This window comes from Notechis scutatus, chromosome Z, assembly GCF_049901735.1.
Source record: "Notechis scutatus isolate UNSWTSFEM ecotype Mainland chromosome Z, rNotScu1.2, whole genome shotgun sequence".
Classification (NCBI taxonomy): domain Eukaryota; kingdom Metazoa; phylum Chordata; class Lepidosauria; order Squamata; family Elapidae; genus Notechis; species Notechis scutatus.
Window position 1 is genome coordinate 71,950,177 of NC_142025.1, and position 20,336 is coordinate 71,970,512.

General features: G+C 39.7%; 2 protein-coding genes across 7 annotated transcripts in view; both read left to right on the forward strand.

Moving 5' to 3' along the window:
* BLVRA (biliverdin reductase A) overlaps positions 1-3,751 on the forward strand; it is a 49,288-nt gene extending 45,537 nt beyond the window's left edge. For 5 of the 6 annotated variants that reach the window (XM_087945055.1, XM_087945054.1, XM_087945057.1 and 2 more), the window contains one exon: positions 1,151-3,006. In XM_087945055.1, coding sequence (XP_087801181.1) covers positions 1,151-1,424 — 274 coding nt within the window. In that variant the 3' untranslated portion in view covers positions 1,425-3,006. Of the gene's footprint in view, positions 1-1,150 lie in introns of all 6 variants that reach the window. The other variant, XM_026682818.2, reaches the window with a different exon arrangement.
* Positions 3,752-17,634: 13,883 nt separating this feature from the next.
* Positions 17,635-20,336, forward strand: part of VOPP1 (VOPP1 WW domain binding protein) — a 65,717-nt gene continuing 63,015 nt past the window's right edge. The window contains exon 1 of the mRNA XM_026682813.2: positions 17,635-18,181. Within this exon, the coding sequence (XP_026538598.1) occupies positions 18,131-18,181 (51 nt within the window). The 5' untranslated portion in view covers positions 17,635-18,130. The remainder of the gene's footprint in view (positions 18,182-20,336) is intronic.

Here is a 20,336-nt window from a genome sequence, read left to right on the forward strand (position 1 = left end):
TTAGGGTTTTCTCCGCGTAAGATTCAAAGTATCTAGGCAGCGTTTGAGGCGAGGTCCCACTCGCCATCTTCAGGCTGGTGCTTTCGGCTTAGTGCCAGTGCAAGCAGAAAGCACCAGCCTGAAGATGGCGAGTGGGACCTCCGCCAAACCTGCAGATCACTTTGAATCTTGCGGAGCTTCGAATAACAAGATCCACATACAAATACCGCGAGAACCTCAGAAAACATATATATATATATATATATATATATATATATATATATATATATATATATATATATATATATATATATATATATAATATATATATAATCTCCATGAAATACCCATGAAATTTCATCATAGGGTGTTTTGTCATAAACCTGCTGTGATAAGATGTCCCCTTTTCAAAATGTATGTTATCATTGTGCCTTATTTTCTCTATTTCCTAATAAAACATTCACAAGCTATAGTCTTTCAAACCAGTTCACAAAAAAAGATTGCAATCCCAACATCTCTTGATTCCAATATACAAAAATATAGGAATGTGACTGTTTTGTTGTATTTTTCAAGCTTCACTAGTAGATTCTATGCCATCTTTTTTTAATCTGCTTTCTGGCCCCTGGGTTCCAACTATTCAAGCTTACTAATCACTGTGACATGATTTTATGATTTTGATTTTAGTTTGAGCAACAGTGACCAGCACATGATTCCCACTGACATAACTGTACCAATTTGTGAATAACTTTTATTTTAAAATCAGTAATTTGTAGAATATCTTTAGTATATAATATTTGGCAAATGGATTATGGAGTATACTCCTACCCATTCAAGGCTATAGTATCTGAGTCTTTTTTCTTCCCTGCTGTTGTCAAAATGTTAGTTGATACAAAGAGGGTCTATTTCTATTGAAATCACACAAAGCACAAAACTAAACATAAAGGCAATGAACCATAGCAGTTCTGTATATTAAAACAGTACAAATGACAAATCAAGCAATGAATCTCTACTGCTAAATGGCAATTATTTATATAGAGTTCAAAAGCTTGGACTAATTAATGTTCACAATTTTGCCATCTTTGTGGCACTAAAATAAATGCTTTTCTTTTAAACAATTCTTAGGAATGTTTTATTTCTTCCTTAAAAAAAAACTCTTTCTGCTTTAACTAAGGCCTCTGACTTGGATTGAAGAAAGGGGTCCAGGAATGAAACGGGATAAGAAGATTAACTTCTGTTTCAAAAATGGATGCTTGGAATGTCTTCCTGAGGCTCCACGTTCACCAGTTGGCCTTTTCATGCAAGACCTGATTATCTTTGCCAAAAAACTTTTGGGACAGATCCCCAAAGAGGAACTGACAGCTGAGAAAAAGCGGATTCTGCTGTGCCTCAGTCTTGCTGAGGAGATTCAAATGCACTGTGAAGCGCCATCAACATTCTATTCTTGAAAAGTGTGTGAAACTACAGAAATCACCATTTTAAACTGTTTCTTGCAATCCCTTTTTAAAATGTTCTTCTAATGTGCCATCTTCTCTAGTCTATTAAGCAATATTTTTTTCTAACAAAACCAGGTTGAATTTAATCTGGCAACACAGGGAGTATATATATGTCTTGCCTTACTGCAAAGAAACTTTCTAATCAAAAGCTAGCAAACAAACTGCCTGCATGTCTTCTAGAGATGCAATAGCAAAAGAATGTCATTTTTTCCACAATATTTATTGTTGAGGAGAAAAGAATCTTTCTCAGCAACAAAATATTTCTCTGAAACACTTTAAATTCTATATTTAAGCCTTTATGTATATCACTTAAATGTTTACACAAACATTTATTAGTGTGCTAAATAGCTTTAAGTTTATTTTTGGCCTCTGTTCAGTTTAAGTTGCTCTTTAACCCCAGGTGCATGAAACATTGAAAATAGTGCCCTTTCTTAAGTTCATCTCTGTTTAGCCCAAGACTACAACTTAGCTTTTACAGGATAGAAAACTGTACTGAAGGGATAGTGAGTGGAGAAAAATTTCTGAATGGGAAGGTGATTTTTTTTATTTTTTTTTAAATTTGGCAACTATTTATGTATCATACTGACCTGGTTTAAACATAATATTGTGTGAATTATGAATTAGTTAATAAACATTATTTTAAAAAAATTGGTCTTAGTATATTACCAACCCATTGAGCTTTACCTTGAGAAACTGAAATCCCTATGAATGAAGAATAGTAATTACTCTTCCATTTTTTTCAGAGTGCATTTATTTGTGAAATGATGAGGTATGCTTCAGGTTTGACTGTACAAAAAAAAATTAGATGTTACACTAAGTATGTTATATTAAAGTAACAACTGAGATGTCCACATGTTGATATAGCCACTTTTACTCCTGCAATCAATTCTGCCTGAGCTTGAGACATTTTTTATAAGAAATGAAGGAATTAATAGTTACATCACTATCTGAAGCTTGCTATGTCTATAGTTACTAAAACAAAAAACTGTATTTCTATTAGGCCCAATGTTTAATAGTCTTTTTTAATCTTTGCTCTTTCCCACTTCTATCAATAATTCATTTTTCTTTTTAAAAAATCAAGTATGCATATATGAAATGCCATTCTATATTTTAATCCACTTCAATATAATCATTTTTAAAAAATATGAATCTCTAAAGCTGATATCTTAGTAGCAGATTTGGCTTATTAGCTTCATCCTGTATGCTAGACAATCTCTTAGATTATTTGTTACAGATAAATACCACTGCAATTTCCTCTTGCTATCTTGCCATCAGACTTGACCTGAAGGATTACTTAGTGAAGAATATGGGGTCAATGAATTTCCATACAAATTGGATTTTTATGTTTGGCTGGGACTTGCATTGTCAGCAGTATCCTCCTCCTCCTCCTCCTCCTCCGTAATAAAATTGTTCTGTAAGAATCAGACAGAATTTATTAAAAGTCATAATTTGTAATTACTTCAGATCACTTCAGGTTTAACTACAGCAGGAGTAAGTAATTAGATAGCAAAATAAACACTGACTTTTCATTGTCTCCTATCAGAATATCTTTGGCAAAGAAGTGCAATTTCTTCTTGATTTCATCTATCTGGGAATGGGTATCATTTCTTGCTCCACCTAATAGTTTGGCAATAATAATTTTTGTCTTTATGATATCTTCCCAATACATTTCCCAATCTGATACTCTACAAATTAGTTAGGTCTGTAATTCCAAAAATTCCCAACCAGCATAGAGAAAAGTTTGTATCAACATACATGGAAGGTGTATGTTTGAAGAAAGCTAATTGAGAAAATGTACTTCTGCAAAAAGGCTAATGTTTTCTATGACCAGAATGTTAATTTTGATAAATAATTTTAGAGGAGGTATTGTTTACTGCAGTGGATCCCAACCTTTGTGGCTTGGTGACTTGGATAGCGGGGAGAGAGGAATTGGGCCATGTGAGTGACGGGCCAGCATGCACATGCACGCAGCTCAATTCAAGTTGAAATGCATGTGCATTCACATGTGCACTGGCCCATCGCTCATGCAGCCCAGTTCTGAATAAGCCACAGCCTGGTAGTAGGCTGTGGCCTGGGGGTTGGGGACCCTTGGTTTACTGGATGTCATCAGTAGATCAGATCTGCATTATTAATACTCAAGATGTAGAATTTTTGAATCAACAATGTTTATGTGTGGGTGTTTGTGGGTGTGTTTATGTTTGTATATATGAGAAATTCATCTACATTCCTACATTTTCACACTATTTCACACTACAAGTAGGCAAAAGTTTCAGAAAGGCAAAAAAAAAAAAAAGAAACCCCTAAGTCATAAATATTAAGAAGCAAAAATAATCTCAGACCAATTCAGTATGATTAGGAATCACAGAATGTTAGATATCTTTTATGGAAGAAACAAAATGTAGGATAAGAAGATGGAACAGAAATGCTGAAATGAAATTGTCTGGATCCTTGAATAAGAATGTTCACAGAGCAACATTTATTTGTCCAGATACATTTATTTAGTTGTCTTCAACATAATTGTTGATCAAAACACATTTAAAACTGTACCTACGAGTAATTTAGAAGAGTAACATTAAGTGAATTCAAGGCAATAATGTCAACCATAAATTTAAATTTGCATTTTATTGTTGTCTTCCATATTATTAATTTTGCAGCAAAATAAACGTTTTTCCACGGAAAAGGAATATATTTTCACTTTGAAAAATATATATATATAAATCTTTTTTTTCCTGGAAATTGGAATAAAGCCTTTCGCCCTTTTAGACATCCTTTAAAGACAGATGCTTTTTGAAAACAAATATTGTGGTACCAGGGCCGAGTCCTGGAAAAAAGAATAAAAGAAGTTGATATTCACTAAGTTTTAAGTTGGAGCTTGGTTTAAAAAAAGAAAGAGAAAGAGCTGCAGAGTCATGGAAACACAACCATCTGGCCATAACCAACACACATTGCTTCCAGCAAGGTCTCCCTCTGCTTACTATGCTACATAGCCCCTCCCAGTGCAGCCCATTAAGAGGGGCAAGGCCTTTCCCCCATCAATCTGGCAGATCTCTGCATCTTTGCCCTATGTACTCTAGCATCTACCAAAAGCCAGTAGCTCCTCCCCCTTTCTCTCTCCCCAGCCAAGGCATGTTCAGCAATTCAGGGTCAGCAATACCAGACGTGCCAGGAATGTTCTCATTCTCCATTGAGGCCTCTGAGGAAGATGTGGATGAGCTATCATCCACAGGAGACATCACACTTGTTCCTTTATGAACCATTGCAGTGCGGATGGTACAAATCAAGAAAATAAATGTTCTTTTATTCCACCTTTTTCTGTAGCTCTGTGCAAACTGTGGAATAACTGGTAATTCAACCTCGAAATACAAAGTAACAACACTTGAATGTCGGAACTTAAGCATGTTTTAAAACAGAAAGAAAGGAAGGGAAGCTCTGCAAGGGCTGGGAAATGAAAAGAGAGCCTATTCCACAGAGTTGGTTAAGTACCAGTAGTCCTCAACCTACAACACTTCAACTGGTGACTGTTCAAAGTTACAACATGACTGTTGTAAGTGACAAGAAGTGACTTATGACTGTTTTTCAACTTACGACTGTTAAGCATCCCTATGGGTCACATGATAACATTCAAATGCTTAGCAGCTGACTCACATTTGTGATGGTTGTGGTATGCCAGGGTCATGTGATCACCTTTTGTGACCCTCTGACAAGCAAAGTCAATGCGGAAACCAGATTCACTTAACAACTGTGTTACTAACTTAAGAACTGCAATGATTCACTTAACAACTGTGGCAAGAAAGATTGTAAAATAAGGCAAAACTCACTTAACAAATGTCTCACTTAACAACATAAGTTTTGGGTTCAATTGTGGTCATAAGTGGAGGACTACCTGTAATTGTCCAAAAGCAAAACACTGGCAAATATAAACATTGAAAGGAGCAGGAACATCTCAGATTGAAAACAGTATTTACAACTACCGTATTTCCCCAGCCCATTCCATGCCTTCTTCCCAGTGCCAACACATCCAAACTTCACTGTCACATCTATAATCAGTAATCTGCATCTTGCATCCAGGGGAGGTTCATCAGAGTGGATCATCAGCATCCAACTAATCTAATGTGGAATGTTGCCGATGGAGAGGTAGGTGGTATGATGGACTAAAGTGAAGCAGAAATTTCCCAGTAAGGAGGGAGCACATTCCAAGGAGGAAGCCAATACAGCCTAGAGCATGAAAAGAGATAGAGGTATATATAATGTAATCTATGGTTCCTTTCAAATTATATTATTATGGTTTATCACACAGTCAGTCAAATGTTTAGACTAGATTTGAAATTTTTATTCACCTATTGAATACTTTCCAAGTATCTGGGATAGGCAGGTATTGGTGTTAAAGATATGTCACAGGATGGAAGCTGTTCTGAATAAAGCTGTCTTTTGCAATTGACTGGTGGTGAATTTGTCAGTGCCAGTGGTGTTCAAGAGGTGCTACAGGTGTTTTGGGATTGCTTGTACCCAAGACACTTATAACTGTAGATACTACCTTTGCTTTCTTTCACCATAGTCTGGGTGTCGGCAATCCATGGCTCCAGAGCTGCATGTGGCTCTTTCACTCCTCTGCTGCAACTCCCTGGAGCCAGGGGTGGGATTCTACCAGTTTTCACCTATTCGCTAGAACTGGTTGTTAATATTCTAAGCAATTCGGAGAACTGGTTGTTAGAAGAAATTACTAACCTAATCCTGTAAGGAAAGCAGGAAGGAAACATTCTGGTGTTGCTTACAGAAACTGCCTCTCTGTTAACCCTTATTACATTCTTGGCAGGACTAGACTTCCTGTCTCAGGAACTTCTCTGGAGTTTTTCCCCCCTCCTTTGCTGGTACTTTGCTTGTGTGGAGTGACCATTCAAAGTTACAATGGCACTGCAAAAAGTGACTTATGGCCATTTTCACACTTACGACTGGTGCAGCATCCCCACCACAGTCATGAGAGATCAGGCGAGGAGATGCGTGCCTCAATGTGAGTGATGTTGAATTGGCCACGCCCAGCCAGTCACATGACCACCAATCCATGACCACCAACTTAGCCATGCCCAAAGAACTGGTTGTTAACAAATTTGAATCCCACCCCTGCCTGTAGCCCTGTTGCAGCAGAGGGATGAAAGAGCTGTTGCTCTGTTGTGGCAAGGGTGACAGCTGGAGTCTTAGTGTGGGAGTAAAGTGTCCCTGTACTTGCCTTTGCATAGCAACAGGATTCTGTCTTCATCGTGGTACATTTGCTGTTGCCACCAGCAAAGAGGGCTGGGAGAGAATGGCAGAGGCTGATCTTACAGGGTGGGGGCCATCCCCCAAGTCTGGCTTTCCTCCTCCCTCATCGGTGGGGCCAAGAGAAAGAAGGGGGGAGCATAGGGAAGTGCTCTCCTCCCCTGGCCAAGCACTGAGCACAAAAGCTCAGTGGGGGGGCAGCTGGCCCAGCAGAAGTGCCCCCTTTGGCGAGTCAGACTGTGGAGAGGCTTGGCCTGGCTCTTGCAGCGGGACACTGCTCAGCAACTCCAGAAGCAAGCTGCCACCTTTGAAATGCACTGTGCCTTTGAGGAAGCCAGGCAGCGATGACTGGGGCCATGGGTGGGGTGGCAGAGGCATCAGAGATGCTCCCTCCTCCTCAGCAAACCGGGTCTGGAGGAGCGCGGAGAGTTGCCGGTTGAGCACTGGAGGGTTAGAAAGAGTGCTCCCCAACATGTATTTCCAATGCGGGCTCCTCTGTCCCAAGGTGGGATTGAGTGGGGGGGTAGAAGAAAGGGAGCAGGAAGCAGGGGATGAGTAGGGGAGCTTCTAGGAGGAGAAGCCTGGCTGGCTGGCTTTCCTTTTGGCGTGGGGTGGGGGGAGACCCAATACCCTCTTCATGGCCTGCCCACTGCTCTCGCAGCATCTTGCGCAGCACAGTGAAAGCATACTTCACAGTGGGGGGACTGGGTTCTCTCCTTCTCCTGGATCCCATTACGATGCAGAGCCAGAATGAGACCCTGTCCCACTCACCCCTGGCAACTCTCTCTCTTGGGGTGGACAGTAGGTCAAGCATCCAGCACCAACCAAAGCTGAAAGTAGCTGGCCGCCATTTCTTGCTACAGTTGAGAGAGGGGGGGAGGGAGGGAGGGAGGGAGGGAAAGAGAAAGAGCTTCAGCTCTGTCTGCTCCCCTCGCTCCACCTTTGCCCAGTTTTGCAAGGATTCAGTGGACACTGCCTTGGTGATGGGAGTGGGGTGTCATCCCGTACTTTGCCTGCCAAGCATCTTCCAGGGATTATATTTTCTGGCCACTTTGGATCAAGTTGCAGGATGCATATGCATGCCTGTGTGAGTGTGCTGATGTTTCTCTGAAGGGCATGTGGTGGTCTAAGGTGGCAACCTCATGGCACTGTGATGTAACAGCCTGACAGTCACTCCTTTTGCAATGCAAGGTTTATTTTTGTATCTTTCCAGAGATAGAATAGGGCCAAATTTCCTTACTATTCCCTGGGTATGTGGGTTGGGAAGTAAGGGTGGGGAGTGGGGGAGAGGAAGGGAGGGAGAGAGAGAAAGAAAAAAAGAGCAAGAGAGAGAGAGACATAGAGAGAGAGAGATGAGAGAGAGAGAGATGAGAGGGAGAGAGGGAGATAAAGAGGAAGAAAGAGAAAGATGGGAGAGAGGGACAGAGAGAGGGGAGGGGAGCGAGAGAAAGGGAAAGAGAACGAAAGAGAGAGATAACTGTTTCCCATGGAAAACACCAGAAACCACAAAACCTGGGTAGTTGTGGATGGGGGTGGGGTCATGTGACTGGGTGGGAGAGAGTGACATCAAGTTGGCCATGCCAAAATGGGTCGAAATGGCTCTTTGAATGTTTAAGGTTGCAGACCCCTGCCATAGTTTTTCTACTTCAATTTTCACATATTTTATATTGTCCAGTTCTTTCTCTTCTATTCTGCTGTCAGCAGGCATTGCTATATCTAATGGACCTCAGGGCAATGCAGGTCCTAGATCAGGAGTACCCAACCCACCAGCCCGTGGACTGGCAAGCAGTCTGTGCCATGCCAGAAACCAGGCCACATAAATAAGTGAAGCCCCATCTGTGGGATGCAGGCAGCACATGAAATCACACCCCCTCCGGTCCATGGAAAATCCCCTCTCCATGGAACTGGTCCCTGGTGCTCAAAAGGTTGGGGGCCACTATAATAGTCAGCAGCAAGCACCCACTTTTCTCCACATTGCAAACCAGGGAAATTTTACTGCCTTCTCTCATGAGAGCTTGCAAAGAGAACTATCCAGCAAAAAATAACTCACGAAGAAGGGATCATGGGGCAATGCTGAATTTTCCTGATGTTCTGCTTTGGGCATCCAGTTCCTAAAGGGGAGAAGGGGAGATTTTTCTAATCCTGTACCGATCTTGCAGGATGAGCAAACTGATTTGGAGACGTTGTCAGATATGGACAGGAATACCACACATGCACTTTACTCTCTACCCCCACTGCTCATTTCACTGCTCACTTGAGAATATGGAGAGAAAGAGCAACTTTGAGGAGGGGGTGATGTGATGGAATATGTCTACAAAGGGGATGGTGAGATGATGAATTATAATAATGTGGCAGGTTCCCAGGAAAGGGGAGCATTCCAGGAGGGGAAGAGGAGTTGAGACAAAAGGCAACATAGCCAAGAGCTGGATTAGAGGAAGAGGAAGAGATTTACATTGTTCTTTGGCTATGCCAGATAGAGGTCTATGATATGATCCACACTAATTGGGACTAGCTCCAGGTAAAGGAAGTTAACCTCTGTAGAATGGTTCCCCCAATCCTTAACCCATAGAATCAACTCAGAAGGATAGCTTGGTCAATGAAATCTAAAGCCACTGAGAGATTAAGAAGCACACAAATAATGTACCATCACTATCCTGGTTCCATCATGGGTCATAAATAAGCACAACTAAAGCTTTCTCACTACTAAATCCTGTCCTGAAATGGGATTGAAATGGGATTAAATTATTAAATTATTTCCTTCAAAGTTCTGATCAGCTTCAGACTGAGCACCTTTTCAACAACCTTCTCCAGAAACAGAAGGTTGAAGCCTGGTTGCTAGTTTTTAAGGATCATTGGAGCCAAAGTCAGCCTCTTTAGGAGACGACATTATTCTTTTTAGTTCAAAGGCATCTTGGAAAGAAATAAGATAGAAGGGCTTGGGATCTGATATCCACAGAATAACTCCAAAAATTGGGTCAATATCTGTGTAGTAGAAGTCAAAATAGACAAGAAATTAGAATTAATAATCTTGAAACCATTGAATATGATCAATGGTAGCAGAAGGGAACTAATCAGAAGATTGAAAAAGAGTTGATATGGAAATATGGATCCAGGAAATTATAGGCTGATCATCTTGACATCAATACCTGGAAAAAATCCTGGAAAAGATAATCAAGATTTATTAGCACCTAGAAACAAACAAGGCAATTAGTAGAAGCCAGCATGGGTTTCTTAAAAACAGATCACGCCAGGCAAATCATTGCTTTCTTTGATAACGTGACTATATTAAAGGATCAGGGAAATGCCGTGGATATCTTATACTTGGACATCAGTAAGGTATTTGATAAAGTAGGCCCCAGCATACTTCTTGATGAGATAATAATGTGGAAAAGACAGTATCATCACTGAATGGATTCACACTTGGCTTACCAACCTGCCCTATGATTCTAAGTTGGCAAAAGAAATATGAAGTTTGAAATTGGGCTCAATCCAACTGAGGCTCACACAGAAAAAGTATGCAAACTCTCTAGGGGACAGACGGGTGGTCAGCTATTTAGAATGTGGTACCTGTTCCCTTCTATACGCTCTAAGTCACATGATCCAGAATTTAACTGCCATTAAGAAATTGTAAAGAATTCTAGAAGTCAAACATTGGATGCTTTCTCTATTTTTTGAATGGCTGAATATTGATAGCAACCCACATTGATAAGTCCTCAAGAATGGGATGAATATATAACTTACAATGTTTATTACAAGGTGTAGATTCTCTTTGCTGGAAGCTGTCACCACTAAATTGCTGTTTCTAAGATGAATTGTTTACTGCTTAATTGGCGACCAGAGTATTTCTTAACACAATCCAAATGCTAACACTGGCTTACACATCCCATTTCTTTGTTTCTAGGACCTTTACTTCCTAGAATGCCTTCCCGAGAGCTTCTTTGATACTTTATTCTTTTAGAACTGTAGAAATCTTCTCCAATCTTTTGGATTATTGTAAGTGACTTTTTAAAATATCCAAGTTTCTCTTCAGATCATGTACACTGGATATAGAAAGTGATATATCTTGGTCTGATTTTTTAGATGTAAAAAATCTAGCATTTTAACAAAAGTGAATAGACTTTTTATATCCATTGTAAATACCTAAAATAACCAAGTGTTCTTTAATTCCAAAATATGAAATATAAGGACCCAGTATAAGTAAAAACAAACTTTTAAAAAATTAAGAGTCCAAATCATTCAGCATGACATGCAGTGGTAAGATTTAAAAAAAAATTACTACCAGTTCTGTGGGTGGGGCTTGGTGGGTGTGGCATGTCATGGCTTGGTGGGTGTTGCTTGGTGGGCGTAGCAGGGGAAGGATACTGTAAAATCTCCATTCCCACCCCACTCCAGGGGAAGGATACTGCAAAATCCCACTCCCTCCCACCCTGCTAACCTGCTTTCCAGCTCTGTTCTCCTGTGCAGGGCAACAAAAGAAGACCCAGCCAATCAGCTAGGACTCGGGAGGCAGACAATAGATGGGGGCGGGGCCAGTCAGAGGTGGTGTTTTCTGGTTCTCCGAACTACTGAAAATTTTCGCTACCAGTTCTCTGGCGAGAACCTGCTGAATGTCATGGAACTATTCCAAGACTTCCTTTCCCTTTACATTACATTTTACATTACTGGTATATAAAAATATTTTGAAAAGTTGTTTCTATATTCTAGTAACACACTAATACCCTAGAGCCGTGATGGCGAACCTATGGTATGCGTGCTCTTCTGGTGTTCTGGCATACCTGTGCACACATGCACATTGGCCAGCTGGTCTTTGCGGGCACTGGAGAGCCGGAAAATGACCAAAAAATAGCCAAAAACAGGCATACGCACACCGGCCAGCTGGTCTTTGGGTTTCCGGCATTCCGGCGAATGCATGTGTGTTCTAGTTTGGGCACTCGGTGCCACAAAGGTTGGCCATCACTGTCCTAGAGACAATGATTTTCTAATTGTTATTCTAAGTTTCTGGTATAAGTACATTTAAGTATTGGTGGACCTAGAAAGTAGATTTATTCAGCTCCTAGGAATCTGCTGTTCATAACTTTAGAAAATCTCCCTATCTGTCCCCGTTTCTGTTTCAGAAATTAAATCCATTATTCGATCATTAAAAGCTAATAAGGCACCTGGTGAAGATTTTTTGCCCTCGGAATTATTTAAGACTTATATAGACTGGTGGGCGCCTTTGTTAGCAGGGCTATTTACCTTTATAAACAATACTGGCCGCATACCTGTGGGTTGGGAAGTAGCCATTATTGTTCCCTTACATAAAAAAGGAGACAGAGGCAATCCAAATAATTACAGACCAATAAGCCTAATTAGAATTGTTGCTAAAATGTATGCAAAGCATTTGTTGAGCAAAATTGAAATCTGGGTTATGGCGAATAATCTTTTGGCGGAGGAACAAGCAAGCTTTAGACCAGAGTGATCTACCATAGATAATTGTTTCACATTATATCATTTGGTAACAAGTTATTTAAAAATGGGTAAGAAATTATTCACTGCATTTATTGATCTAAGTGCGGCTTTTGATTCGTTAAATAGAAATATCTTGTGGAGGAAACTGGCGGACCTGAACATGGAGCCCAGACTCCTTTTTCTGGTTAGGGCCCTTTACTCAAACACCCATGTGAAAATCTGTACTGGCGTAAATGGAGCCCTGTCTAAGAGCATACTTACCAATGTTGGCGTAAGACAGGGCTGCATTTTAGCCCCAATGCTTTTCAATCTCTATGTCAATGATTTACCAGGATTCCTGCATGCAGTAGACTTGCATATGCCAAAGATTCTTGATAAATTTATTAACATCCTTTTATATGCCGATGACATGGTATTAATGGCTCATTCACAAATAGGCCTGAGGAGACTGTTGCATAAGCTGAATACCTATTGTACTTTGAATTTCTTAAATATTAATAAAAGCAAATCCAAAGTGTTGGTTTTCAGCACAAAAAGTAGGAAATATAATTGGCAGATTAATGGGGAGTCAATTGAACAAGTAAATTCTTACACCTACTTAGGAGTGGTTTTTACTAATACAGGATCTTGGTTTAATCACTTTAAAAGTAGTGCATTAAGAGCTGAGATAAGCACCAAAAGATTATATAATTTTTTTAACCATAATTACCCAAGCACTCTGACCCCTATGTTGAAAGTATTTAGGGCAAAAATAGTTCCAATGCTGACATATGGTGCAGAACTGTGGGGTTTAAATAAAGCCTCCCCGCTTGAACAAACACAGGCCTGCTTTTTAAGACACTTATTGGGGACTGATAAGAACACTTCTGCTTCAGCAGTCAGAGTGGAATTGGGTATCCACTCCTTACATAGCCACTTAATAATTAAAACATTTACATACTGGCTAAAGACACAACCAATGGATTCGGATAGACTTCCCAAATTATGCCTAACTGAACAGTTAAATAAGTTCCAATCTAACTCCTGGGCAGTCAACTCCACAGAGCCATCTTAAGACATGGGTTTTCTACCCAATATTTATTGACAAGGGTTTCCCAGGCAAGGGAAATTTTTAAACAGAGAGTCTTGGACATTAGTGCCCAGACTGACATGGAATTATTAGCAAAAAACAGATCTATAAGATGGTTGGCTAAGAATAAAAACATCTTCCAACCTGAAAAATACCTTTCAATGGGTATGCCACAATTAGAGAAAAGCCTATACCAGAGCCAGATTTGAGTTACTGGATTCCATGTCCAGACATGGGCGCTTCCACCATGTACCATACCACGAGAGAACCTGCTTATGTGGTTCATCTGCCATTGAAGATATTTCCCACATTTTGTTCAACTGCCAAATATATGCCCCCATTAGGTTTAAATATTTATCATTTCTACTGGAAAGAACAGCCCATTGGGAATCAAACCACAGATTGTTATATTTCCTCCGGGCCTCTAATGTACACATCGTCCGTAGGACTGCTAAGTTTATAATCAAGGCAGCGGTCCTAAGAACCCAATATATTGAACAAATTGGTGTATCCTGCAAGGGTGATCTATTATCCAATTTTTGATTCCCTGGTTTTCCACATATGTTTTTATTACTGTATTCTTATATATCTAACTTATCTGTATTTTGTCTTGTTATATATTTATGTTATGTTACTGATAAGGTCTTATGACTATTCAATAAACCTCTACCTACATGCTGTTCATAAGCCTGCTGATGGGGACAGTAGAAAGTAAAGCACACAGGGCTATAAAATGTCCTTTGATGAGTCATGCTAAATCACTTTTGTTTGCCTTTCTGTCTTGATCTCAGTCAGCATTGGGAATGGTTGCAAATGATATGAATCATACTCTAATGAAGCGTAACAGCAGCGATTCAACAAATCTCTTTCATAATCTTGATTTTCTGTGCTCTAAATTATATTGTTTTCATTTTCATAATGACTCACAGTTACGAGTTTATTTATTGGTATAATTATGGGGGTATTTACTGAATTTCTGTTTGAAATGAAGGGTTTTGTGGTAGTTTCAGAGAGCAGCTCTACACTTTACTTGAAAAAGATCAACTATGGAAAATTATAATTAGGAATGGAGCAATTATAAACTATAGATGCTGAGATAATCTTTTTTCTTCCTCCAGTATTTGGCCACTCAGTTGCTCAGTCCACTCTGCTTTCCTTTGAAAAAGGCCCTATTTTGAAGTAGAATGGTATAATTTCCTATTAGTAGGAAATTAATGCTGAACATCTATGCTGCTCAAATTATATTTGTCAGATTCAGAATTTGTCATGTGCATTGAAATTAATAGGAAAATTATTCATATTTAATGCAAGCCATTATCAATTTTCAATATGTAGGTTTTATCCTGAGAATGATTGCAGGATATCAAGAACCTCCAAACTGACCTTCTGACTTTGGCCTGGTCTACAGACCTAACTAATTATGTATAATATGCCTGCAACATGTCCTCTCTGACTGCAGGTGGAAAGTTACTTTTAAAAATGCACCCGTTAAAACAGTACTTTTAACATAATATTTTCCTACTTCTTGTTGATTATACTTCTTATATTTTGCTGATATTTGATTACTATTCAATATTACTGATCGTTGCTATATCCAGTTTCTCTGTCCAAAGGGACTCAAACAGAAAAGTTCTATGTGATATCTGCTTTTGTGCAAACTTGTTTAGATACAGTGGGGTGAGGATGATGATGATGTAATGTTTAAAAGATAGTTCTATTAAAGAGCAAAAATACTTAACATATGGCTATCAGTTTTGGTAGCATTCCCATGAAGTGCAGTTGCAAAGATAGTTCTATTAAAGAGCAAAAATACTTAACATATGGCTATCAGTTTTGGTAGCATTCCCATGAAGTGCAGTTGCAAACAAGCCTTTAAGGAGTCTGCACAATCAATAGCTACTTTTACAGAGTTGCAGATAGTAGATGCACTCACCTTATTGTTGCTGAGATCAAGTAGGGCTGTATCTGGTTTGCACTTGAATGGAAAACTCCAATGATGCTTATACTTGTGTTTGTGTGCACAACTCAGAGTCATCCTCAACTGCTGGCAACTGCTGGAACAAATTCGTGCACTTTGGTTGGTAATTTTTTTGGGGAACTGTTTGCCTTTGATGGCTTACCTAGGATTGAGAGAAAGTGACTGTCCCAAAGTGACTTAGCTGTCTTTCATGTCATGCATGATTAAAACTTAAATACTCTGGTTTCTAGTCTTGTGCCTTTAACTATTACACAAAATTGGCTTTTGCAGACTAAAACTCATAAAATATTGGCAAGTTACTTTATAGTGATTTCAAGAAAACCCAGGGTTATATGAAAGTCACCAGGTATCAAATGTAACATAAGGAACATTATAATTTTTGTATTTACTTACAAAAATAAGATGAGACTCTTATAAGGTGGATGTCTCTATATGGAGCCTCTCATTTTTAGTTGGCTCATTCACAACTATATGTAACTTTGGTGATAAAAAAACAAAAACTTATTTTGCATGTGAAATAGGATTCTTATTTCTACCTGATTTCATTAGCCGCTTGTATTTTCAGGAATCCAGCAAGAACAAATGGGGTTATTTATTTACTTAACCATATTTATACAACTCCCAGGATATTCCAATAAGATTAAAAATATAGAAATCAATTATTATAAATTAAGCTTAAACTTAGCAAGATAATATAAGTAGCAATAACACGGCAGCCCACCCATATCAACCAATGAAAACAATAACTGCCATCTAACAAAGCATGATTAAATAATCTGATTTTAAAATACCAGCAGGGAAGGGGCAAGGCATCACTCTTAAGTTAGGATATTCCAAAGCATGGATGCTATTATTTATTTATTTATTTTTATTTATTTGATTTGCCAATTGTTTACAAGATAAGTATAAGTGTATACATAGTTGTGAATACATGAAATGGGTACATATAAGAAAAATAAAAGAATAAGAGAAACAATAGGACAGGGACGGTAGGCACGTTGGTCTTTGGGATCCCAAACAGCACTTTTAATTTGACTTAGAAATCTAGCAGTAATCAGCAAGGAAACTGGAGATAAATTTTAAATTAAAGCGGCAATGAGCAACATGGGCTCGTTTCCAGGCTGCTACATGTTACCTTACTGCAGTTTCTTGGCCATTTCAATGCCTATACAGAATTTGGGGGATGGGGATGTATCTTCAAATTAGCACCTATTCCTGATAACTGCCTGGATAAGTCTGTGCAGTTTTCTTGACATGAGTTCAGAAGTGGTTTGCCATTGCCTGCTTCTAATACTGCTACTCACAGTGTCCTAGTTTCTAGCTTGGTGCCTTAACCACTATATCAGATTGGCTCTCCATAGAATATGCGACAGGAATTCTATTGTGTGGCTATGAGGATGGGAGTTAACATTTGCCAGATTTTAGGATCCAGGTGGGGCCATAACATCCTGAAAGGGGAAAAGATTGTATTGACTGCTACTTCACCAGAAGTTCAGAATCCAGGGGATCTCTAAATTCAGAACATGTTCCTTCAAGGAGAGAGCAACCTCATCTAGAGTCAGTAACAGAGCTTGATCTGAGCCAAGATCCTTCTGGACAACAGCAACTCCATCTTGCTGGGATTAAGTCTGAACTTCTTTCTGTCCATTCAGCCCTCCACAGCTTTCTAATCCTGGGTTACAACTTCCATCACATCTTGACTTGGCATGTGAAGAGCATGTAAAGCTGCATGTCATATGAAACATAAAGTTCTTTAATGTATTATTCATCCAATTCCATGGACTCAAGTGCCTTTAAGAAGGTTCACGGTTGGGACTGTAAAGCAGATTTACATAGAATCAAATTGTGTGTGTGTGTGTGTGTGTGTGTGTAGTTTGGCATTTTCATTTTGCTTTTTAAAACACTACAAACACCTGTTACCTACCTAGCAAGAAGTATCCTCCCAGCTTCTGGAGTTTGTTTTATTGTTGCAATATATAATAAGAATTAACATCTATGCAGCTAGAAATTTCTCAGCTTCCCATCACTTATGATTCTTGACGAATGTGTCTTTTTATGTACAGAGAGCATATGCACCAAGACAAATTCCTTGTGTGTCTAATCACACTTGGCCAATAAAGAATTCATTAATTCACTTTGTAGGAGAAAACCACGTAGGAGAAATGGTAGAGATGAACTAATCCGCACAACAAAGGCCTCCTTCCCCACCAGTCCGCCGTCGACTCATTTCCCGACTGCTCTTTAGCCCCGCATTCTGGGCTAGCTCGCCTTCCTCCCGAGCCCTGGTTGCCCTGGTTGCCGCCCGCTTTTCCTACCTAAGTAGTGGGAGGCAGTCCTGTGGGCGAAAGAAATAGCTATTGCTTAGCGAAGTCTGCAGGCGGTCCCTGGGCGGGGACTTTCCACCCTACAAACCTACCCTGCTATTCATTCCGTTTCCGCCAACTGCGTTGCGGCCTCTCTTTGTGCTGGTTATATAGCCCTCCTACCCGTCCTGGTCACTGGAAGCCCTCCCGGAGCAGGATCGACGTCCGGAGGCATCAATTACGGGAGACATGCCGTGATTGGTAGTTAAATAAGAGGCGTTTTCCAGCGATTGTGGAAATCCGGAGCTCCAATCAATTTCTTTTCGTCTCACCTGGAAAGTGAACGATCCTTTCCATTTCAAAGCCAAGCAAAGGAGCGAGGATCCGTTTGTCTCTTTGGTCTTTGCTCCGCCTTTCTCTCCTCACCAGACCACTTGGGGTCTTTTGCAACCACCACGCCTCACCCCATCCCGTTCTTGATCTCTTCCTTTTTCAACCTTTTAAAGACGGCATCCTGGAGGGAATGCCGCTCCTACTGACAGCTTCCAAGTGCATCTGAGAAAGCCAGGCAAAAAGAGGTACCCTCGACGGAGAGAAAAAAGGAGAAATGAGCCCTTTTCGGCAGGGAATATTAGTGTTGCTCTTCTTATTCCTGGAGGTAAGTTGAAAGGGCCAAAAATGGCCCCCGTAAATGCAAATGACCTCTTTTCATCATTTGAAATGTTCTACACAACAGCCTTATGGCGGGAGTGGCTTCTGAGGTTTGCAGAAATTGGAATCAAGATAGACAGCCAAGTTGAGGGAGACACCAAAATATTTCTTAAACCTGTACCCAGGATTTGAAAGAAAAGGATTCTTTGTGCCAACAATGCTTTCTCCTTTGTATGAGGGAGTGCTTGGTAAAGTCTGAAGTTACTCAGCTCACATATGGTTTGTTATCTCAGACCAGATTTTATATGTATGTTATTTTCCAAGGAATACTTTTTTCTCCCTGAAAAGTAGCTCTGGGAAATGTAATGAAGCATAGAAAGGGCTACTTAATGTTTTGAGGCAATTTTTTCTCCACTAAATTCCCATACAAGAAAAAGTAAGACTTTGGTTAAGATTCCAGTTTCCTTTGCATGATTGATTTGCTGTTTTTTTCCAAGTTTCCTGCAATGCACATCTTGGTCTTAAACAATGAGTTTTAACTATGCGGCCTGTCTATAACTAAATTAAATTTCAATATGAAATTATCCCCTCCCCTCTTCTCCCCAATTATTTTTCTTTTTCTTATTATACACTTTGGTTTATAAAGAGCACAAGGGTAACTAAGTGTTGAAGAGGTGTATCACATAAGCTTTTTGAGTCTAATAGCTGTGCTAGTTATGAAAGAATCTCTATTTAAAGTACTTTTTATGGGGAAGATCACAATTACATGGTATGTTTTAAACTTCCTAAAGAGGCTGGGTCCTAAACGGGCCAAAGGCCTCTTTATATTAAAAGCTGTGTGTATATAATCCATATATCTGAAGAGCCTGCTGCTAGAAGTGCACATTTGGCATGGAAGTGTCTTTCCCCCATAGGAATAGCTGTGAGGGTGTGGCCATTATGCCTATTAAAGGTGAGGTTAACTCATCTGTTCTCATGACTTGTGCTTCTGTGAGTTGCAACATATGCTCACGTTTGCTGTACTTGTTTTGGTTACTTTTTTAATTCTATTCTTATACATTTCTCTCAAAAGCTGAATTATATAAGTTAAATTCAGCAGGTTATCTATCATTAGAAAGATTTTGGAGATGTGCTGAAAAGCTCTATTTGCAATTTCAGAAAAATAAGGATAAGTAATCTTTGCATAAGATAATTATGCAAAAAAGCTTATGCTCAGGGCCATATTTAGATTTCAGGAAGCCAAGACAAAAGGCTAAATTCTGATTTAACTTGACATGCCCTTAGGCTGGATGGAACTGAGCAACCAGGACTATTCATAGGTCAGGTCATAGTACATAGTACTTTGGGGGCAAATTAAATGCATGATTTGAACTTAGAGACTGTTGTGAAATTGTTCTTTCCAGAAATTAAAGGAAGAAGGTTCATCTAGTTTTTCTTGACCACTTTTTGTTACTATTCTAGCGTCCCTATGTGTTTTTCCGTTTAAGGAAGAGTGAGAAAGCAAATACTTAAATAGGAACATGACATTGACATATTGACACATACATTTTTATGTAATTTTTAACTCACCACATTTATTAAGTTGAGGATCTGTGTACCAAATGAGTGCAGAGTAGTGATGTCTCTTTAAATATATGGTGGGAATGATCAAGAAGCTACTTAGATGGCTTTTTGTAGTCCCCAGATACATTTTGAAGCTATTTAGGCATTGTACTAGGTCAGGGGTCTGCAACCTTAAACACTCAAAGAACCACTTGGGCCCATTTCCCACAGGAAAAAAACCCACTGGGTGGGCATGGCCTACTTCATGTCACTCCCACCCACTCACATGATCTGGCATGCCTACCCAGCCACAGAACCTTTCTCGCTCTATGTCTCTCTCTCGCCCTCTGTATTTCTACCTTTCTGCCCCTCCCTTCCACTCTCTTTGTATCTTCTCCTCTCTCTTCCCCACTCTCTCTGTATCTCTTTCCCTCTCTCCCCCTTCTTTCTCCCCCCCCCATCTGTCTCTTCTCCTCTCTGTATCTCTCTCCCCCTCTCTGTATCTCTCTTCCCCCTCTCTGTATCTCTCTCTCCCTCTCTCACCTTCTTTCTCTCTCTCCCCCTCTCCCGATCTTCCTTCTCTCTCTCTTCTCTCTGCATCCATCTCTCCTCCTCTCTGT